The 13705-nt window shown below is 52.9% G+C and overlaps 1 protein-coding gene across 1 annotated transcript in view; it reads right to left on the bottom strand.

The window, feature by feature from the left end:
* The window catches only part of Pygm (glycogen phosphorylase, muscle associated), a 15448-nt gene extending 5171 nt beyond the window's left edge, over nucleotides 1-10277 (bottom strand). The window contains exons 1-17 of the mRNA XM_021151460.1: nucleotides 9727-10277; nucleotides 8659-8760; nucleotides 8504-8582; nucleotides 8322-8425; nucleotides 7939-8070; nucleotides 6268-6379; nucleotides 6093-6175; nucleotides 5563-5706; nucleotides 5199-5291; nucleotides 4849-4995; nucleotides 4510-4673; nucleotides 4036-4150; nucleotides 3421-3522; nucleotides 2963-3110; nucleotides 1705-1763; nucleotides 1453-1594; nucleotides 531-738 (exon numbers count right to left, since the gene is read on the bottom strand). Of these exons, the coding sequence (XP_021007119.1) occupies nucleotides 531-738; nucleotides 1453-1594; nucleotides 1705-1763; nucleotides 2963-3110; nucleotides 3421-3522; nucleotides 4036-4150; nucleotides 4510-4673; nucleotides 4849-4995; nucleotides 5199-5291; nucleotides 5563-5706; nucleotides 6093-6175; nucleotides 6268-6379; nucleotides 7939-8070; nucleotides 8322-8425; nucleotides 8504-8582; nucleotides 8659-8760; nucleotides 9727-9969 (2177 nt within the window). The 5' untranslated portion in view covers nucleotides 9970-10277. The remainder of the gene's footprint in view (nucleotides 1-530; nucleotides 739-1452; nucleotides 1595-1704; nucleotides 1764-2962; nucleotides 3111-3420; nucleotides 3523-4035; nucleotides 4151-4509; nucleotides 4674-4848; nucleotides 4996-5198; nucleotides 5292-5562; nucleotides 5707-6092; nucleotides 6176-6267; nucleotides 6380-7938; nucleotides 8071-8321; nucleotides 8426-8503; nucleotides 8583-8658; nucleotides 8761-9726) is intronic.
* Nucleotides 10278-13705: the final 3428 nt, after the last annotated feature.

Below are 13705 nucleotides of genomic sequence, written 5' to 3'. Positions count from 1 at the left end.
AAAACAAACAAGGGCTGGTGAGATGGCTCAATGGGTAAGAGCACCCGACTGCTCTTCTGAAGGTCCAGAGTTCAAATCCCAGCAACCACATGATGGCTCACAACCATCCGCAACGAGATCTGGCGCCCTCTTCTGGAGTGTCTGAAGACAGCTACAGTGTACTTACATATAATAAATAAAATAAATCTTAAAAAAAAAAGAAAAAAAAAGAAAAACAAACAAATAAATAAAAAAGTAATGGCAGGAAAGTGTTTGCTTTGAAGGATCACTTTAGCACTGTAAGTCTTTGTCCCTCTCTGCTGCAGCGTCCAGAAAGCTAATGATTTCATTTTACCTCCAATTTCACAACGATATTAAATCCAACTGTCTTCCCTCCCATTGTCACTTCCTTCTTTCTCCTCTCTTTAGCCTTGCTTGCCAGTGGCCCAGTGTCCCAGCAACCATAACCAAGATGTTGCACAGGCCGGACAGTGTCTCCCAGCATGCCTCTTGACTGTGAGCCATTCACTCTAGCACTCCTGTCCTCATACCCTCTCTGGTCCAGCCTTTCCACGTCCTCCACTCGCATGCCGAAGATGAAGAAGTTCTCCTCCCCCGCCTCCTCTGCCATCTCCACATTGGCACCGTCCATGGTGCCGATGGTCAGAGCCCCATTGAGCATGAACTTCATGTTGCCAGTGCCCGAGGCCTCGGTGCCCGCCGTGGAGATCTGCTCTGAGAGGTCGGCAGCGGGAATAACTGTGGGGTGGCAGCAGAAACCCAAAGTCAGCCAGCCCCAGGAAGAGCCCTGCCTGGCTGAGTTAGGGCCCAGACCTAGGAGAGGCCCATCCCAATCTCTCACCCTCAACCCAGCCTTTCATAGATCCCAACCTGACCTGGTCCCTCTGCTGCCTTTGTTGTTTGGCACTCAGTTTCACCATCTAGCCCTGGCTAACCTGCAAATCCCTGTGTGCACCAGGCTAGCCTTAAACTCACTGTGTGATCTTTTCATTGATATAGTTTTTTCAGGTTTTATTTGGTTTCCTTGTACATGCATGGTGTGTGTCTGCACGTATGCATGTGTGTGTGTGTGTGTGTGTGTGGTGTAGTCTTCCTCGGTCATTTTCCATCATATTATTTTTTAAATAATTTTTATTTTATCTTGTTTTATTTTGTGTGGATGGGACATTTTGCCTGCATGTATATGTACCACATGCATGCAGTGCCTGAAGAGGCCAGAAGAGGGCATCATATCTTCTAGACTGCAGTTACAGAAGGTTGTAAACTGCCATGTGGATGCTGGCAATCACACCCAGATCATCTGGGAGAACAACCAGTGTTCTTAACCATGGAGCCATCTCTCCAGGCCCTCCCATTTCTTCTTTACCCTAACCACAGGCCAGGAAAGGATGGCTAGAGCCTCCTCTAGCACTGAACCAGCCAGAGCTCCCCTGCAGCCACTGCCGCACCCACCTTTCTCAGCAAGGGAGACTCGGTAGTTCTCCAGGAAGATCACTCGGAGGCGGTCTCCTACCGCAGGGTCGTGGTTGACCACATCCCCAATGGCAGTGATAAGCTTGATGATCATCTTAGCCATGTGGTACCCGGGTGCAGCCTGTGGGGCAGTCTGGGGGTCAGTGTTTCACCCTCCTTCCCACACCTTGATCTTGTGACTGCCCAGGCAGATGTTCAAGGTGCAGGGCCAATCTGCCCTAGGTTTCTCACCTTGCCTCCAATCATGATAGTCCTCGGCACCATAAACCTATTGGGCTCCCTTTTGATGCCTGTAGAGAAGAGAAGCATCAGGCCTGGATGCTTAACAACACAGGCAGCCACAGTCAGGGATGTTACATGGACAGTGCTGGCATGGGCTGATCACTTTGTTCTGTGTCTCTCGGGTCTCCTTCACTGAGCCTTGGTCTGTTCTGTGATGTGGGGGGTGTGATGGCTAGTGCTGTCCACTTGACAAACTCTAGAATCACCTGATGAGGTGTAGGGGAGGCAGGCCTCTGGCCATGTCGGTAAGGGATCGTCTCGATTATATTAATGGAGGGGTGGTGACACTTTTCCCTAAGTGGGGTATTCTGTACTGTGTGAGAGTGGAGAAAGCAAGCGAGATGAAGGTAAAGGCACTGGCTGCCAAGTCTGACGATCTGAGTTCAAACACACAAGGACGCACAAGGAAGAAGGAGCGAACTAACTCTTGAAAGCTACCCTCCAGAGGTGTGGTGCATCATGGCATGCACATATACACACAACATGAAATAAATAAGTAAATGTAAAAAAAAATTATATAAGCATGGAGGATCTACTGGACAGTGATGGCGCACACCTTTAATCCCAGCACTTGGGAGGCAGAGGCCGGCAGATTTCTGAGTTTAAGGCCAGCCTAGACTACAGAGTGAGTTCCAGGACAGCTGGGGCTACACAGAGAAACCCTGTCTTGAAAAACCAAAACCAAACCAAACCAAACAAACAAAAAAAGAAACCAAAACCAAAAACCAGAGGATCTGACAGGATACTGCATGCCTTCAGCCCCAGCACTCAGAAGGCAGAGACAGACAGATCTCTGTGAGCTCAAGGCCAGCCTGGTCTACACAGTAAGTTCCAGGCAAGCTAAGGCTACACAGTAAGATCCTACCTCAGAGGGCGGGGGGGGGGGGGGGGGGGAGCCACTGGCGTGCGTTAATCCACTGCTCTCACTCTCTGCCTGAAGACAGAGTGTAACTAGCTGCTTCAAGTTCCTGCTGCCTTGACCTCCCCACAGGGGCAGGCTGCCATTGGGAATGCTAAGCCACACAAACCCCTTTTTTCCCCAAGTGCTTTTGTTGGAGAATCTTATGACAGCAACAGGAAATGAAACTAAGATGTGGGAATACCACATCGTCTAAGGGTAGTCACCAGCCCCCAGAAGATGCCACTGGATGCCTGGGAGAGGCCAGCGCTGGGAGGGGCCTGGGTCGGGTGGGTCCCAGCCACTCACGGTTATACAGGGTGATGATGTGCAGGCAGTTGAGGAGCTGCCGTTTGTATTCATGAATCCTTTTCACCTGGACGTCGAAGAGCGAGTTGGGGTTGATGCGGACTTTGTATTCCCTCTCGAGGTACGCAGAGAACTTCAACTTGTTTTCCTACAGATTGAGGAGGCAGGGGGCTCACCAGAGGGGCTTCAGCTTCAAAAAATCCTACAATCTCATTGTTTCCCCCTCAGGTAGACCAGGAAAGCAGATGCTACGAACGGCTTCCCTCACCCTGCACCAAGGCTGACATTATTAACCATTGCCAGCAATCTCTCCATGACAGCAGACAGCCTCCCACCACGGACGGCCCGGTAGGAGAGATGGGCTCCAGTGGCCGCTCCTGACCCAGCCGTCAAGCCCCTTCCTGTCCTCTCCAGATGCTAGCCCTGAGGCGGGGTCCCAGGTTGCGGGGCCCCCCAACCTGTTTCACTTTGGCCACGTCACGGATAAAGGCTTCATCATCTACATAGGAGAGCAGCTTGCGCAGCTGGTCCAGGTCTGAGATGTAGTCCTCACCAATGCGCTGTGGGAAGAAGGCTTTCAGCCAGGGCCACCCTATCCTGGCCTCTGTCCTCCAGGCTAACTAGACCCTTCCACCTTGGACTTCTCTTCCCAAAGCCTCCTTTCCAGAGGAAAGTGAATACAGCCATCTTTCTCCTGCACTAACACTGAGCCCCTCTGGTGACTGCTCCACCTGATCCCAGCAGGCCTCCCGACCCCTGCCCTTTCCTCCTGTTGGCCTGACCCGGTCCAGCCTCCCCACCAAACCTCTGCCTCTCTGCAGTCTCCTTTCAGATGTGACGACACTTTTCACTAGACTCTGACCTCTAGCAGGTTGGCCTTGGTAGCCAGGTCCTCCTTTAGCCAGAGGGCAAGCTTGTTTAAGTAAGAAAGCAGTTCCCCCTTCCTCCAAGTGGATGCCAGCCTTGGGAACACAGTACAGGATTGTAGTCCTGAGCTGAGTCCATTGTATATAGGGAGCTACCCTCTTGGAGTGACCTCTATGGGTCCTATCAGCCATACCACGATCTCTCACCTCAGCAATGACCTCTGCCAGCCCAGGGTTACACAGAACCAGCCAGCGCCGAGGAGTGATTCCATTGGTCTTGTTCTGGAACTTGTGAGGCTCCAGCTCATAAAAGTCCTTGAAGCTGTGGGTTAGGATTGGGTGAGGGTCACCTGGCCCCTACTTGAGGCTTTTTTTTTTTTTTTCTGAAAGAGGCTTGGATGCAGGTGCCGACCTGGGGCAGGTAGGGGTGCTGTGTGTAAGAGGGCGTCATCTGGGACAGGACTATACTGGGAAGAGGCTAGTGTGTTCTAAGAATGTGAGGTGGGTGGAGATGGCTCAATGTTATGGTCACCTGCTGCTAAGTCGGCCCTGAGTGAGCAAACAGGGTGGAAGGTCACTCAGGGGAGGGGTCTGCCCAGGAAATCCTGGCTGGCGTCAGGTGAAGGGGCGGGGCCTATACGCAGCGGAAGTGTGGTATAGGGGGCTGGTGGAGAGGCTTACATGGTTTTCTTGAGGATCTCCGAATGGATGCGAGCCACGCCGTTGACAGCGTGCGAGCCAGCAATGCACAGGTGTGCCATGTTGATGCGTTTCACTGCTCCTTCCTCCACGAGTGACATGCGCCGCAGCCTATCTACGTCCCCAGGGAATGCAGCCGCCACCCGCTGTGCCCCCAAAGAACCAAAAGCTAAGACCAGGATCCGGACCCAGGATTAGTCTCCAGCCCTCCACTTCCCCCCCCCCAACCCCCCACCCCATCTCCCTCAACCCCACAGACTCGGCACATAGGCTTCCTGACTTCAAGGCTGGGGCCCCTCTCCCACGCTGCCCCCAGCTCACGTTAAGGAAACGCTGGTTGATCTCGTAAATGATCTGCAAGTGGCGGGGCAGCAGTGTCTCCATGAGGTGCACTGGCCAGCGCTCCAGGGCTTCAGGCAGCACCGTGTGGTTGGTGTAGGCACAGGTCTTCACTGTCACGTCCCACGCCTGGCGTACAATGCAGGAAGTCGGGACAGATGATCTCCACACATTCGCTGTGCAGCGAATGGCACCCCCAGGGCCCAACTGGGTTTCAGCGAGCCCTCTGGTCCACAGTCCTTGTTCAGCCCACTGTTGACCTTCCTCCTCACACTAGGAAGGAGACCTTGGGACAGAATGGCTCCTGTAGGGGTGAGGTGGCCGATACCCACCTTGTCCCAGTCCAGTCGTTCCAGGTCCACCAGAATCCTCATCAGCTCTGGGATGGCCAAAGAGGGGTGGGTGTCATTGAGCTGGATGGCCACCTGCAGGGGAAGAGTGGCAGTCAGGATGGCTTCCAGACCAAGGACTATTGTGAATGCCCCTTCAGAAAGGCCAGATGAAGTTTTGTGGCTGGGCTGGGACCAGGCATGGTGGCGGCTGGAGCAGTGTCCCCGGTGCCTGAAGATCCTGAGCTGAGCAAGCCATCTCCCCCATACACTCCCAGCCTCCACTCATCTATGAAGTGAGGCTGGAAGGAGGAGGCCATGGGACTCTAGAGAGAGGGAGACAGAGGCCTTCAGGCCAGCAGGCTACCTTATCAGGGAAGGCATCGAAGTTTGTGCGCACAGGATCACGGCTGCCAAACTTAGAGGACTTGAAACGCCGGATGATGTCCTGGAGGGTGGCAGCCACCACAAAGTACTCCTGTTTCAGCCGCAGCTCCTTCCCTTCAAAGAACTAAGGTGCAAGACAGAGTGCAGTTGAGATGGCAGGGGGTGGGCCCTAAACGACTATGAGTGTGACCAGGAGAGCCCCTACCGCACAATGTCCCAGAGCCCTAAACCGCCCCCACCTTCTGGACCCAGGGGTCTTTGCCCCACCAAATAACTACAGCAGATGATAGCAGAAAGACACAGATGAGTGAGGAGTCCTGTGAGTGCCCCCAGGAAAACAGTTCTCAGAAAATGTCATATCCCAGCCCCTCCCTCAGGACTCAAAGGACTTGATAGGACAGACACACAGGGACAGTAATAAAGGACTAGGACAGTTGCAAAGGTCCCCTAGCTCCCCTGTCCCTCCCCAGGGATTTGGGCTTCCAGTCTCCAGTCTGAAGGGCAACGCACATTATCATTGGGGTACAAAACACGCGAGATGTTCTCGGCCAGGTTTCGGTCCAGCACAGCCTGGATGTAGCCGCCAACATTGACTGAGGGACAAAGTGGGTCAGGATGAGGCTGGGTCTGGGCATGGGCCAAGCAGGGGTAACAAGGGCTGCCAGCTACCAGCAGAGGGACTCACAGTCCTTGAGGTTGAAGTCGTTAGGTGCCTTGGCCGACCAGAGGCGCATGGTGTTGACGACGTTGTTCCGATAGCCGGGCACAGGAGTATCATAGGGCATAGCCAGAACTACCTACAGGGGGTGCCCAAGTCAGAAGCTGGGCAGGCTGCCAGGGTCCAGCCCTGGGCAGGGCCTGAGTCTGCTTTGTGGGGCCTCTCCCACCAAGAGCTGAAGTTCAAATAGCTGCCACTGAACTCTGCCAATGCCCAAGGGAGACTACAGTTCCCCCTGTGAGGCTTACTAGCTGGGTTCCCAGAAGCCCTGTCACTGGAGAAGCTAAGACCAGAGGATCACAAGTTCAAGGCTTGCGTAAGTTACCAGGCAGGTGAGTTCAAGACCAGTCTGGGCAACATAGCGAGGCCCTTGTCAAGTAAAAAATAAAAAGGGGCTGAGGCTACAGCTCAGTGGCACATTACTTGCCAAACAAGTGCAAGGACCTCTCAGTCCCCAGCGCTGGCTGCAGTGATTACATAAGTCTCTCCTGCATCCCACGGGAAATCCCAACACCTGCCTACTCTGACTGTCAGGAGGATTATGGGACAGGAGAGAGTGACAAATGCAGAAGCCAAAGCATGCTTCTGTCGGTGGCTGCTCCACAGCCCGGCCTGATCAAATGAGACCACACTGGACTCAGGAGAGGGCTGGGGGATCTCGGATTCAGGATGAAGATTACGCAGGGGTCAATTCTATCCAGAGGTTTACATCTAGGTAGCCACTGGGCTAGTTAGCAGTAACCAATCAATGCCAGCCAGCCCCACCTCCCATGATCTATAAGTACCAGTTTGCTACACAGAACTGCCAGCTACCACAGTGCCAGTGGCACCTCCAGGGTAGTCTCTATATGGGGCCTCAGCTTGCCTCCCAGACACCAAGTGATACTCTTGATGGGGCAGAGGGGAATGCAGGTGAGAGAGACAGAGGGACTGTCTGAACAGACAGCAGGTGGAAAGCTAGAGGGAGCCAGGTCTTCAACTTTCCAGCCAGAGCTAACTGTGCCAGGCTGTCTGAGGCACCTGGCATGTGCAATAGCAGCAGCCCTGACTGGGCCCAGGCCTAAATCAAAGAGCTACAAACACCATTGCCAAAGGTTTAGGGGTCTCCATGCAGCCCTGGAGTAGACTGATAACTGCAGCCACACGTAGGAGGGAGCCACGGACTGGGGCATCCAGATGGCCTTTCAGACTCTCTCAACTTGCTGTGTGGCTGTGAGTATGCCAGTGCCCAGTGCCACCCAAGAGGCCCCATTTTCTTTCCTGCCTCTCTCTTGAGGCTGCTGCCTTCAGATCCCCGGCACAGATATGCAGAGATGACTACCATCACTGTGCTGTCATGTGTTGAGAAAAGGAGCGTCAGGGTGGAGTGCTGCTGGAGGAGGGAAATTTCATTCCTCCTTCCAGGGGTTGAACTTTGCCTGCTGTCCTGGATAACCCTGGATGGCATCTCCCTGCTCTGACTGTGAGACTCCAGTAACTCCCCTGACCTTTCTGAGCCTCAGTGCCCTCCTTTGTAAAGTAGCAGGGGGTTCAGTTCCCTTCTGCCTCTTCCCCGTGGCGTTTTCTCGGGCAGCTCCTCTTCCTGCCTCTCACCGAGTCCACCCCCCACCAAGAACCTGTGGCCATGTTCATCCTCACCTGTGTGTCCACCCACTTGGCACCCTGGCTGGTGTGCTCCACTCGGCCGTAGAAGTGCACAGGCAGCGTGAACTCTGGGCGGGCCTTCTCCCAGGGGTTGCCATAGCGAAGCCAGTCATCAGCTTCTTCCATCTAGAGGATTGGGGGAGGATGTAGGTGACAGGAGCTCCAGGTACTCACGTACTGTGAGTAGTGGGTCACCCAGCAGGACACAGTGTGTTCACAGGGGAGGACCACAGGGGTCACCAGGCTTTGAAGCAGAAGGAAAGGATGTTTATCTGGGGAGCTGGGGTGGCTTCTGGACCCATCCAGAGATATATGACTGAATGGAGAACCTCTCTATTGTGATTAAGCACCACAAGGTTGGGGTCTGGGTAGCTTACCTGCCAGCCCCCACAGATCTTCTGATTAAAAATCCCAAACTCATAGCGGATCCCATAGCCATAGGCAGCAAGCCCCAGGGTAGCCATGGAGTCCAAAAAGCAAGCTAGGCATAGAGAGGAGTGAGCATCAGGGATCCAGCGTGAGAACTCCTCTGCCCCACCCCCACAAGCTATGGACTCACCTGCCAGGCGTCCCAGGCCCCCATTGCCCAACCCTGCATCCTCCTCGATCTCCTCCAACTCCTCCATGTCCAAGCCCAGCTAAGGGAAGGGGAGGCAGCCGTCAGGCCCAAGTGCCAGCATAAGACCCCCCCCCAACCTTAAGTGCTTCCCCCACCTGGTAGGTGGCCTCATCACAGGCATTCTCCAAGGCCAGGTTCACCATGGTGTTCTGCAGTGTCCGGCCCATGTAGAACTCCAAAGACAGGTAGTAGATCCTCTGCCCAGAGACAGGCAATGGGGAAGAGGGATCAGGGCTACCCCACTGACATTCAGGCAGGAACAGCTGGGTCTGCACCTCTCACCCTCCTGCCCTACTGCCAGGCCCCAGAATGTCTCATCTCTGTCACCAGTTCTTTTCTGCCTGCTCAGAGTAGCTATTTCAGACTTTGGGGCCCAACAGAGATGTTGGTCCCTGTGTTCCTTTGAAATGCCTTTCCATCTGGCTTGGTTTCTCTTCTAGAGAGTAAGGCTAGCCAGGCATATCTCAGGGGTTAAGGTGCTTGTGAGAAGTGGGGACCCCTTTTGAGGTATTGAGAAGCAGCTTTGAGTGCTCCCCGAGAAGACCTTGCCAAGGCCCAGAGAAAAAAGTCATTTTCAAGGTCACACAGTGACTCAGGGCTGGAACTGCCTTCTGTCCATAAGCAATGCTGCTCCCCCTCGGCCCTAAGCCTCAGTCCAGACACGAGCAGAAGCATGAAGATGCTGAAGGCACGGCCTCCCCATTTCCTGGGGCCCTCCCTGCCCCTCCCCAACTCTGGTTGTGGGGTTAGGTTCCTGACATTTACCAGTGACCCTGCCAGATACTTGATACCCGCGACGCCAGCTGCCCCAGCTTTGCCCTGCCTGTGGCACAAGCAGACTGTACCGTGCATACATCTGATGACATGTCCTTCCATGCCAGGTCCAAATCAGGCCACAGGGGTATACATTTCCTGCCTACCAGCAGCCCCTCCAACCCTATGTAGCACGTGTAGCCTACTCCGAGCACCGTTGGGTCTCCCTCCTCAGTATTCTGTGTAGCACCCTTAGATCCTGCAATCCCAAACTCCTAAAACAGCAAATTATTTTTCTGTAGAAAACTTGGGCCTCAGAAAGGGGCTGCCACATGCTTGAGAATGTCTCAACTCTCTGCCAGGCCCAACTCCCTGCAAATTCCCACCCAGGGTGTCCCCTCCTGTAGCACCTTGGGGTCCTTTTCGTAGTAATGCTGCTGTGTGCGGATCCAGCGTCCCACGAGGTGGTCCCGGACAGTGTGGGCCAGTGCAAAATAGTAATCTCTCGGAGTAGCCACATTGCGATCCTTGACCAAGGTGAAATGCAGGTGGCGGTTGAAGTTCTTTTTTAGCTCAGACACATTTTCCACTCCGGCTAAGCCACGAACACTGATTTGCTTTCTCTTATCCTGGTCTGAAAGAGGCCTGGACATGGCTGTGGGAGGGTGGGCCGAACTGGACAGATGATGGCCTCCTAGCTGCCTCCAACCAGGGAGTGGAGCTGCCCAGCTGTGAGGGGATTTAAAGCCTGGCTCAGGGCAGCATGCCACGCCTCCCCGGACGTGGGAGGGTCTTGGCCGTGAAGCTCAGGGAGCTATTTTGGGGGGAAGCAGAGAGGAGAGGAGGGAGGAACAAGCTCTCCACAGCCCAGAGAGGGGTGTGTTCACAGCTGACCCACTTCTTCCAGGTTTCCTAAGCCTTCTGGTCTTATCCACTGGCCCCTGGCTTTTGGAAGACTGGAACAGGGGGACCAATTTGGAAGGCCTGAGGCTTGCCTAAAGCATTCTGGTTAAGACTTTGTCTAAGACATTATCCAATCTGGGCCCTTTCTTGAGCTACAGATAAAAGGTGGGACTGGATTGTAGATCCTCTTTAGAGAGGCCAAAGGTACAGGACACTTTCTCCTGTCCTCTGAGCAGCAGGGTTTGTGCGTGACATCTGCCTAGAGTACCACCAGTGGGGCATGACAAAGTGGCTATTAAGCTGGTCACAGCCACTTCTCACTGGGACATAGTTCATGGCTGCACTGAGATCTGGAGGTTGTGAGCATGGGCAGCAGAACCATAAGCTGAGTCTGTGTCCTAAACAGAGGCACTGCTAGTACAGAAGAGGCTGGCAGCCGTGGAGAGAGACCCTGCGTTGCAGGGAGCGCTGTGAGGAAGGAGAGATGTCGGGGGGGGGGGGGGGGAGCCACTGCTTTCACCCCACCCCCACCAAAGCCTGGTGCTTTTGAGCTTCCCCCTGTCAGCTGTCCTTCAAGGAGCTCTGACGTGACCTTTTCCAGAGGGGATGGTCGGGTTACAGGACAGCTTTGGCTGAGGCTGCAGCCTGAAGCAGGGGCTACTGGGAACTATAGTCCTGTGGTCTGAGGGGTGTGTGTGTGTGTGTGTGTGTGTGTGTGTGTGTGAAAGACAACAATCCCCAGGAGTTCATGACATGGGGTAAATGGGTGTCACCAGCCCGGAATGCTACTTAAGAAGCTGATACAGTAGGACCGTAAGTTCAAGTCGTCTTCTATTTTTAGTTTTCATTTTGTTTATGTATGGTGTTTCAAGACAGGGTTTCTCTGTGTTGCCTTGGCTGTCCTGAAACTCACTCTGTAGACCAGGCTGGCTGCCAACTCAGAAATCCACCTGCCTCTGCCTCTCAGGTGCTGGATTACAGGGGTGCGCCATCATAGAGGGCTGGGACAATGCACTCAATTTCTACCATCACAAAACCCAACCAACTAGCCAACTCCTGGGTAATAGCGGGAGGCGACGAGAGGCTCTCTCCTGTTCTCACGCAGGCTCTCCAGTGGGCAGGTATTGTGTTAGCTTTGTGACTCCAAGGAGCCTTGTCTGCCCTTTTCTCCACTTGCCCACCCGCACTAGGCTCTCCCTTCTAGTCTTAGGCTGTCTCCATTTGCAGCCCATGCACTGACCCCAACACTATCTTGTGTGTGTCCACAGGCTGATTGTTTGTATACTCTTGAATAAAATTCCTGCCTCATGCATGAGCTGTTGCCTCCTAATTGTGGAGTGGAGGGAAGACAGACATTGCCTCCTGCTTCTTTGAGGGAACAGAACCTAGGCTCTCAGGCTAATTCAAAAGCTGGCTGTGCCTCCAGAGTAGCAGGCTGACTGAGGGGGAGAACTGGGTGTTCTACTCTGAAGGCCAAGAAGTTGGATAACTACAGGATGCTACTCAACTGGGCTCCGGGATAGCCAAGCAGTTTCTGAGAACTTTCTGCCCTTCAGCAAGTGGGGTTCTGGAGTCCCCAGGCAGCTCAAACTGTGTGGCCTAACCTGCAAGCCACTCAGGTCTTTTCAGGCTAAGCTCTGACTGCCCCTACCGTGGGCACAATGCCCTGCTCACTTCCTGGAGCCAGGTTATCAAATATAGCAGCCAGGAAGCAAGCACAGATGCTTACACAGATGGAGTGGGAATATAGCATGGACATTTTTCTCTACATTTTCCAGTGCCCTAGGACCTTGTGCGTGTTAGGCAAGTACTCTACATAGAGCTACGTTCCCCCGCTCTACTTCCATCTTTAGTTCTTTAAGTTGTATTTATTAATGTGTGAGTGTGGGGTACACAGACAGGGGTCAAAGGACAGTTCTGGCAAGTTGACTCTTTCCTTCACCTTGGGTTCCAGGGACCAAAGTCAGGCAGTCATCCGGCTTGTGCTTTTACCCAGGGAAGCATCTTGCCAGCCATGTCTTAGTCTTTCATAATTCTCATTTTTTCAGATGTTTATTAGCATCATGTACAACAATGGCTTTCATTACATCATGCATATGTATATATATAATGTATGTATTTTGATCATATTCACTCCCCATTCCTCTCTCTTAATGGATCTCACTTCTGATTCTCAACTAGCCAGTCTGCTTCTGTCGTGTGTGTGTGTGTGTGTGTGTGTGTGTGTGTCCCAGTGAAAACCACTAGGGCACTAGGGCAGCTGGCTTAAAGAAGCATGGATGAGAGGTCTTTACTGGGGCATGGACTTTTTTTTTTTTTCTTTTTTTTAAGATTTATCTTATGTATAAGAATATACTGTAGCTCTCTTCACACCAGAAGAGGGCATCAGATCTCATTACAGATGGTTGTGAGCCACCATGTGGTTGCTGGGAATTGAACTCAGGACCTCTGGAAGAGCAGTCGGTGTAACCACTGAGCCATCTCTCCAGCCCCGAGCATGGGCATCTTTTTTTTTTTTTTTTTTTTTTTTTGGTTTTTCAAGACAGGGTTTCTCTGTATAGCCCTGGCTGGCTGTCCTGGAACTCACTTTGTAGACCAGGCTATCCTCGAACTCAGAAATCCGCCTGCCTCTGCCTCCTGAGTGCTGGGATTAAAGGCGTGCGCCACCACACCCAGCGAGCATGGGCATCTTAACAATGCCTACACCACTGCAGAAAATGTCTCTTCCCTCACTCAGCAACCAACTACCCATTTATCATCAGGGAGGACTGGGGCCTTGGGCGTCTCATCCCCTTCCAAAACAGGATGTTGGCAAGACCAATCTTATGTAGTTAATCACAGCTGCTGGGAGCTCGACGGCCCTGAAGACCACATGATACCCCACTCTATCCTCCAGCTCCTATCTATGGCCTGTTCTACCATGTCCTCTAAGCCTTGGGGTAATATGAATATATCATTTATGACTGAGCATTTGAGTCACCTTCAGCACTCTGACCAGTAAGGAGTATCTGCAGTTACCACTGTGCTCCCCCCTCCCACGCAAAGCAAGGCCTCTGGGGTTAGATGGCCCAAGCAGGTAAAGTACTTGCTGCTCTTCCTGAGGACCCAAGTTTGGGTCCCAGAACTTGTCAGTAGCTCCTGTACTGCAGCTCCAAGGATCCAGTGCCCCCTTGTTATTCTGAGGCAGCTGCACACAGCATACATGTAACACATACACAAAGGTAAACTTGCTGAGCGTAGTGGCACACACCTTTAGTCCTAGAACTCAAGGCCATGCAGAGCTCTATGAATTGAAGTTAACCTTAACACTAATCTATAGCCACGATTATTGAGAAGGCAATTTGATGAGACCATTAAGACCATTTCACTAAATTACAGCAGTTGTTTCCCAAGTAAGACCTAAATAAATGCTCCTCAATCATGAGCATTTAACCAAGCTTACAGAACCATATGTGAATTTCTTCCTGTGGAGGTCTCCAATTTCAA

Source organism: Mus caroli, chromosome 19 (assembly GCF_900094665.2).
Source record: "Mus caroli chromosome 19, CAROLI_EIJ_v1.1, whole genome shotgun sequence".
NCBI lineage: Eukaryota > Metazoa > Chordata > Mammalia > Rodentia > Muridae > Mus > Mus caroli.
Note: the sequence above shows the minus strand (reverse complement) of the source record. Positions and strands in the feature narration are given on the sequence as shown.